The sequence below is a fragment of the Rattus norvegicus genome, chromosome 3 (genome assembly GCF_021556685.1).
Source record: "Rattus norvegicus strain SHRSP/BbbUtx chromosome 3, alternate assembly SHRSP_T2T, whole genome shotgun sequence".
Lineage (NCBI taxonomy): Eukaryota > Metazoa > Chordata > Mammalia > Rodentia > Muridae > Rattus > Rattus norvegicus.
Window position 1 is genome coordinate 87142626 of NC_141536.1, and position 7373 is coordinate 87149998.

Genomic DNA, 7373 nt, shown 5'->3' on the forward strand with positions numbered 1-7373 from the left:
TGCAGCTTTGCCATGACTGGTAGGGCATTTACTTCTCTTCCTCACTAAGACCCTAGGTTCCTTACATCTTCCCCGCTGCCTAGTGTAAATAGGACTTCAGTCATAAATGATGAAAGGAGAATCTATAAAAATAAATATGCAAATCATCTCAGTCTGCCGCATCTCAGTATGAAATTGAGAAAACACACAGGTCCTCACACCTACACAAGCACATACTGCAGCTTGACTCACAAGAACCAGGATACAGAGAAAATTTAAATGCTCGGACTGATGAATAAAGAGAGGTGTACATACAGGATGTGATACTTACTATTCAGCCTTCAGAAGGAACAAATAAATCCTGTCACGTGTGATCAGCCCAGAAAGTACTGTAATAAGTGAAATAAGTGAGTCACTAAAGGGCAGACGTCGCAAGTCCACTTCCATGGGGCGTCTCCAGCAGTCAAACTCAGAACAGGAGCCACGTAGAACTGAGTGTGTTTTCAGTAGCGGGTGGGTAAGGCCTAGAGATCTGCCACAATGTTTTTACACGGCTTGTAATATTGAACTGTATGCGGAAGCATTGGAGATGGCCGCTCTCGCGTCAAATATTCTTACCAAGAGAAGAAGAACAGCAATAGGGCAAAATCAAACCCAAGCAGCCGTGAGCATACTCGGTGGTGTGTGCGTTAACTGTGGGAATCAAAGAGAGGGAATGCATGGTAACTATGCTTCCTAAGGCTGTGCTAAAATGCAAAGTCTGCTTAAGAGAGGAAAGAATACCGAGTACACTTGTTGCTGACTTCCTCAATAATAAACATTATTTTATACAGATTAGCTTATCCTTCCTTTTCCAGTGCCTTCATCCCTCTCTACTCATTCCCTCAGTGACCTTAGGAGTCTGCATAGATACTAATCCATGGTACATGTTTAAATCTTTTCATTTACTATTATCAAGAGAAAGGTGTGTGTGTGTGTGTGTGCGCTTGCCCTTGTACCTGTGTGGAGGTCACAGGACAGATTTTTGGAGTCATTTCTCCCTATCCTTCTTTACATGGTTCTAGGGACAAAACTAAGGTCATCAGGCTTGCCAAGTAAGCACCTCTACAGAGCCCTCCCACCAGCCCCCCATACATGACTGAATGGTAAAGTTTAATCCCAGAATTCCTTGTGTGCTGTCAAAATCAGCTCTGCAGTGCCTTCCTTCCCAGTGAAGCTCAGTCTCTCTACAACCACAGTAAACCCAGCATCTCTGGACTCAGGACCGAAGGCCTGTGTACGTACACACTACCTACGGAAGCGGCTCTATTAGACTAGTAATGTTGGAGCATGTGGATGTCCCTCACCCTAATAAGAAGCACTCCCACTCCTGGCCTTCAAACAGCATACACACATCCTTGTACGGTGCCCTCATCATAAGCAGGTCCAGCAGCTCTTACCTCCTGCCTGTTTCCCTCTCTCATCTTCCCATCAGTCATAGGACATGGCAATGGGACAGAAGAGAATTCAGAAATAGAAGTGATCTCATCCATCTTGGTTAATTTGTGTCCAGGTTATAAACAACAGTGACGAGTGAATGAAAGGTAGCCATGTAAATTTCCACAAAGAGAATCAGTTGGGATATGCTTTATTCTAACGTTGTTTGACTATGAACAAAATAAAAATAGACACAGAGACATCTGGTGACTCAGTCATGCAGTTCGCACACGTGGGTACTGGTATCCACTCTCTTTTGCTTGGCCAGCTCTTGGATGGTTGCTATCTCTCCAGCAGTAAACTTCGGAGTGAGAGTCACATTGTCATAATCAAAGTCTTCATCAAGAAAGAATGGCTGAACTTCATCTCCAAGTATCTATAAGAGGTACGAAAGGCAGAGAGAAACATGACCACTGAAGTGAAGATGAAGTTGAAAACATAAACCGCCTATTAATAGTTAATGAAGCTTTTTTTAGACTTTCAGCACTCTCAGCTGATTAAGCTGTTTTTAAGTAAAGAAGTAAATTCAATTATTCAATTTGACCTAATTTAAGCCTCTTAATATGCCCAATTTGTATCATGCTGTATCTGAATGAGTATCATTAACTAACTCTGCCCCCAAGGCAAGAGTCAGGTCTGCTTTGCACGCATTCCTTTCATTCTTTCCTCACTACAGTGCCAGCAACAGAGACATGTGGAGAAGCTAGACGCTCCATTAAACTACAGAATACACCTTATGGCCTTGACCAATATTGTCACCCTTAGCTAAAAAATATCTATAAAAAAGTAATCTTTAAAAATTAAAAACACTTTACATTTACTATACTTGAGATAATACACATGACCCCTGCCCAATAACAGGAGGAATTAAAACATGTATGATCAAATTTAAAGGTCCAACCTCCTTCTTTTCTCCCTTTTTATATATTATAGTTTAGCTGTAAGTCAGAATAGCTGCAAAGAAAAGTGAGTTTTGTATATGTTTACACATATTTGTGAGTTTTAAAGACTTCTTTTTTATTTTATATTTTTTAATTTTTTTCCATCTTTATTAAATTGGGTATTTTTTTAATAACATTTCAAATGTTATTCCCTTTCCAGATTTCCATGCCAACATCCCCTAACCCCTTCCCCTCCCATTCTATAAGGGTGTTCCCTCCCAATCCTCCCCCCATTACCACCCTCCCCATAAGAATCCTGTTCATTGGGGGTCCAGCCTTGGCAGGACCAAAGGCTTCCCCTTCCGCTGGTGCCCTTACTAGGCTATTTATTGCTACCTATGCAGTTGGAGTCCAGGATCAGTCCATGTATAGTCTTTGGGTAGTGGCTTAGTCCCTGGAAGCTCTGGTTGGTTGGCATTGTTGTTCATATGGGGTCTCAAACCCCTTCAGCTCTTTCAGTCCTTTCTCTGAATCTTTCAACGGGGGTCCCGTTCTCAGTTCAGTGGTTTGCTGCTGGCATTCGCCTATGTATTTGCTGTATTCTGGCTGTGTCTCTCAGGAGAGATCTACATCCAGTTCCTGTCAGCCTGCACTTCTTTGCTTCATCCATCTTATCTAGTTGGTGGCTGTATATGTATGGGCCACATGTGCAACAGAGTCTGAATGGGTGTTCCTTCAGCCTCTGTTCTAAACTTTACCTCCCTATCCCCTCCCAAGGATTTTCTTGTTCCCCTTTTAAAAAAGGAGTGAAGTATTTGCATTTTGGTCATCCTTCTTGAGTTTCATGTGTTCTGTGCATCTAGGGTAATTCGAGCATTTGGGCTAATATCCACTTATCAATGAGTGCATACCATGTGTGTTTTTCTGTGATTGGGTTACCTCACTCAGGATGATATTTTCCAGTTCCATCCATTTGCTTATGAATTTCATAAAGTCATTGTTTTTGATAGCTGAGTAATATTCCATTGTGTAGATGTACCACATTTTCTGTATCTATTCCTCTGTTGAAGGGCCTCTGGGTTCTTTCCAGCTTCTGGCTATTATAAATAAGGCTGCTATGAACATAGTGGAGCACGTGACTTTTTTATATGTTGGGACATCTTTTGGGTATATGCCCAAGAGAGGTATAGCTGGGTCCTCAGGTGGTACAATGTCCAATTTTCTGAGGAACCTCCAGACTGATTTCCAGAGTGGTTGTACCAGTCTGCAATTCCACCAACAATGGAGGAGTGTTCCTCTCTCTACACATCCTTGCCAGCATTTGCTGTCGCAGGAGTTTTTGGTCTTAGCCATTCTGACTGATGTGAGGTGGAATCTCAGGGATGTTTTGATTTGCATTTCCCTTATGACTAAAGATGTTGAACATTTCTTTAGGTGTTTCTCAGCCATTCGGCATTCCTCAGCTGTGAATTCGTTTTAAAGACTTCTAAAGTTGGAGCCATTCAAAGCCCATTTTCTAGGGCTGAGGGTGTGGCTCAGCTGACAGAGTGCATGCAAGAGCCAACGTTTGGTCCCCAGCATGGGGCAAAAGTCTGGCTTTTTGTTTGTGTTTGTTTGTTTGTTTGTTTCAAAAGAGTATATGTTGTAGCAAATAGAAAAGAATGCCTTAAATCTCATTAATTTACCCCCTAAAAAATACCACCCAAAGCCAATGGTATGTGAAACAGTGAAAACACACAGCACCTCCATCTGCACCTGCTACAGACATAACTGAAAACTATGGCTTCTACAATAATGAGAAACGCACAGAGGCTTTAGCTAGTGTCAGCTTTCAACATCTTACATGGAAGACGATCTCCTGGGAGCTTCTACAGCATGTGTGAAAATGGCACACGCTGCTACTACGGTGAAAAATTCAGAAGAGGAGAGCTGTTCAGCGAGCCCTGTAAAGGAGTAAGGTATGACATGCTAATAGCAGAGTGCCAGCCCCTCGTTGCCCTGTGGCCTTAAAATCAGCTACAGTGATCCATCCAACAGGTTCCAGAGGCCTGGCTCCTCTCCTCTGTGTTCCTGAGGAAAGTAAGAGCTGCCGTTGAATGATTCCCTCCTGGGTCTGCCCTAGCGGAGAATCACATGTGTATCAGCAGTAACCTTCCATCAGCCCTGCCAGTACTTACTATGGCCCCTCCAGTCATGAAGCTTTGAAGGCTTCAGAACATGCCAAGGCTAGTAAAGAATAGTCACATTTGAACACAGGATGATCTGCTTCAAATAAAGTCATTGTTCAAAAACACAAGCAAAATCAAGCAGTCCTTAATTGTTTGCAGAGCCCCCAAAGCCACCACTGAAAATGTGTTCAGGGACGTGTGCATGGGTAGGACTGTATTCATAAGAGCAGCTATATGCAAGAAGAAAATTAGCCTGCGCAAGAAAGCATGGTATGCCATGACCACTTTCTGTAGGTAAGTCATTTTCACTCCACAATAACGAGAACACTGCTGAAAGACTAGCTCCAATGAGGACACATGCACACATGGCAGCACTTGATGTTCATGTCCACAATGCAAGTCCAAGCCACCTCCAACTCTGTGAAAGATTACCGAGGCTGCAGACCAGGCTATAGTCTACCCTAACTAACGGGGTAGGCCTGATTCTCACTGATCCCGGCCAACATGCAGAGGACACTTCACCTCTAGGAAGGTATTCTGTCTCAGGGCATCTGTGAAGCTCTTCATGTCTCATCTGAAAACAGCAACTATGTATCTACTGAGCTGCAGGCATCTCACATATGCTCCCCACCAGGATTCAGAATCCCACCCTGAGCCTCTGAACCCATCCACTCTCATCACATGCAGACACTTGGCCTTCTTCCACCTCCCAGGAAGGCTGGCCTATTAGTGCAAATCAAACAAGTCCCCCTGGGCTACGAAAACCCCTTCAATACCACATCATGCTCTTCCTGGATAGACAGTTCCATCCCCCTCCCCTAAACCTGTTCACTCAATAAACACTTCTTAAGAATTAAGTACTGGCTTACTTAATTCTTGTGAGAGGGAGCCCACTCCTGACATTGCCTGGAGGGCCAGGACCCAGAGACTAGATACTAGATAGCCCAGAGTAGGACAAAACCAAGTACAAATGGCAAAGAGGAGAAGGAAGAGGAGGAGATGGAGGATGCAGAGAAGGAGGAGGAAGAGGAGGAAGAGGAGGAGGAGGAGGAGGAGGGAGAGGAAGAAGAAGAAGAAGAGGAAGAGAAGGAGGAGAGAAGGAGAGGAGGAGGAGAGGAGGAAGAGGAGGAGGAGGAGTAAGAAGAGGAGCTATTCTGCTGTACTCATAGACTGATGCCTAGCCCAATGGACATGAGAGAAGCTTCATTCTGACACCTGATGAAAACAGATGTAAATGCCCACAGCCAAACATTAGGCAAGCTTGGAAAATTATGTGCAAGATGGGGGAAGGGTTTTAGATGCCAGAAAAGTCAAAGGACACCACAAGAAAACACACAGATTCAACTAACCTGGGCTCATAGGGGCTCACAGAGACTAAACTGACAATATATTGAGCCTGTACAGGACTCACCTAGGCCCCTCTACACGTATGTTAATTACACTTGTGTAGCTTGGTCTTCTTACGGAACTCCTAAGGTCGGAACAGGGGCTGTCGCTGACCCTGTTACCTGCTTTTGAGACCCTTTTCCTCATACTGAGTTGCCTCATCCAGCCTAAATATGAGGGGAGGTGCCTAGCGTCATTGCAACTTGATATGCCATGTTTGGTTGATATCTAAGGGAGACCTGCCCTTTTCTGAAGCAAAACAGAGGAAGAGAGGACATTGGTGGCAGAGGAGAGTTAGGAGGGAAGTACTTGGAGGAGAGGAGAGTGCAGGTGGGAGGTAAATAATAATTAGTATTATTGTTTTGTTTAAAAATCACTACTTGGTAAAGTTAGTTGAATATATGTCATTAACTTAAAAACAAATCAAGCCCAGTTAGTTAAAGGTCTTTGGTAGGCTGCAGAGCTCAGAACTCAAAAGCCAGTGTTTTCTAGACTTGTGAAGTAAAAGTGATGAAGAAATGGTGAGTATACAGTTGCAGATGGTACAAAGAACTTAGGATGCGCTTGGGAGGCAGAGATGATTTTAGTTTACTGATTTCTGGTTATCGTCCATTGTTTTGGGGAAGTCAAGGAAGAAGCTCGAAGCATCTTTGCCACATTATATCCTGAGTCAAATATAGAGAGAAATAAATAAATGTATACGTGTCTACTTGTTTTCTTGCTTATCTGTGATCAATATAATTTCTCCACTCAAAAGAGGCTCTACCTAGGGAATGGTGCTACCCACAATCTGTGAGTCTCACTTGCCCAAGGACAGATTACATCCTAGAATGCTGAGGGCTACTGTTTATTTAAATTAATAGTCACATGTTTGCACTTCAGAAATCAAGATTGGTTGCCCCAAATGTACAAGATGTGCTTGATCACAAGAAGGTATGAGTACATAGGCAGTAAGTATGTCAGGATATATGCCAGCCCCTTTCATGCATGGATGAAAGTGGCAAGTACCAAAACCTATGTTTTGCCCTTTGTAGATACCTGACCTAATTCAGCAGCATTCTCTGGGAATCCCAGGTGGGTACCTGACCAGTCCATCTTCCTGACCAGTATTAAATAAAGCTTGCTTCAACTGAAAATAAAAAACAAACAAACAAACAAGAAAGAATTTGATACTGGGAACATAACATGAGTGCAGCAAAACCTGTGTCTATTTGGTTTCATGACCAAGGAAAAGGCAAAATAAACAAATTATCTCACTAACCTGTGGCAAGCATTTCACTAGGGTATCTGCAAAAACAGAGTGTGAACCTCAGAAGTTTCATTTCCCTCTTCAGAATATACACCAGCCCCCATGTCACCTCACCGCACTTTCTGCCACCTTGCCTTGGTGGTCTAGTGAAGTGAGGCTCATGGTTTAGCCTTCTTAGAGCTTCGGATCAGGGCTAACTCCTATGGCATAGTTAGTCATTCACAGATGCCCCCA

The 7373-nt window shown here is 43.3% G+C and overlaps 1 protein-coding gene across 10 annotated transcripts in view; it reads right to left on the reverse strand.

Annotated features, from left to right (window-relative positions):
* Positions 1-1571: 1571 nt before the first annotated feature.
* Positions 1572-7373, reverse strand: part of Iftap (intraflagellar transport associated protein) — a 94448-nt gene continuing 88646 nt past the window's right edge. For 5 of the 10 annotated variants that reach the window (NM_001429177.1, NM_001429178.1, NM_001429176.1 and 2 more), the window contains 1 exon segment: positions 1572-1831. In NM_001429177.1, coding sequence (NP_001416106.1) covers positions 1667-1831 — 165 coding nt within the window. In that variant the 3' untranslated portion in view covers positions 1572-1666. 10 annotated transcript variants of the gene reach the window in all.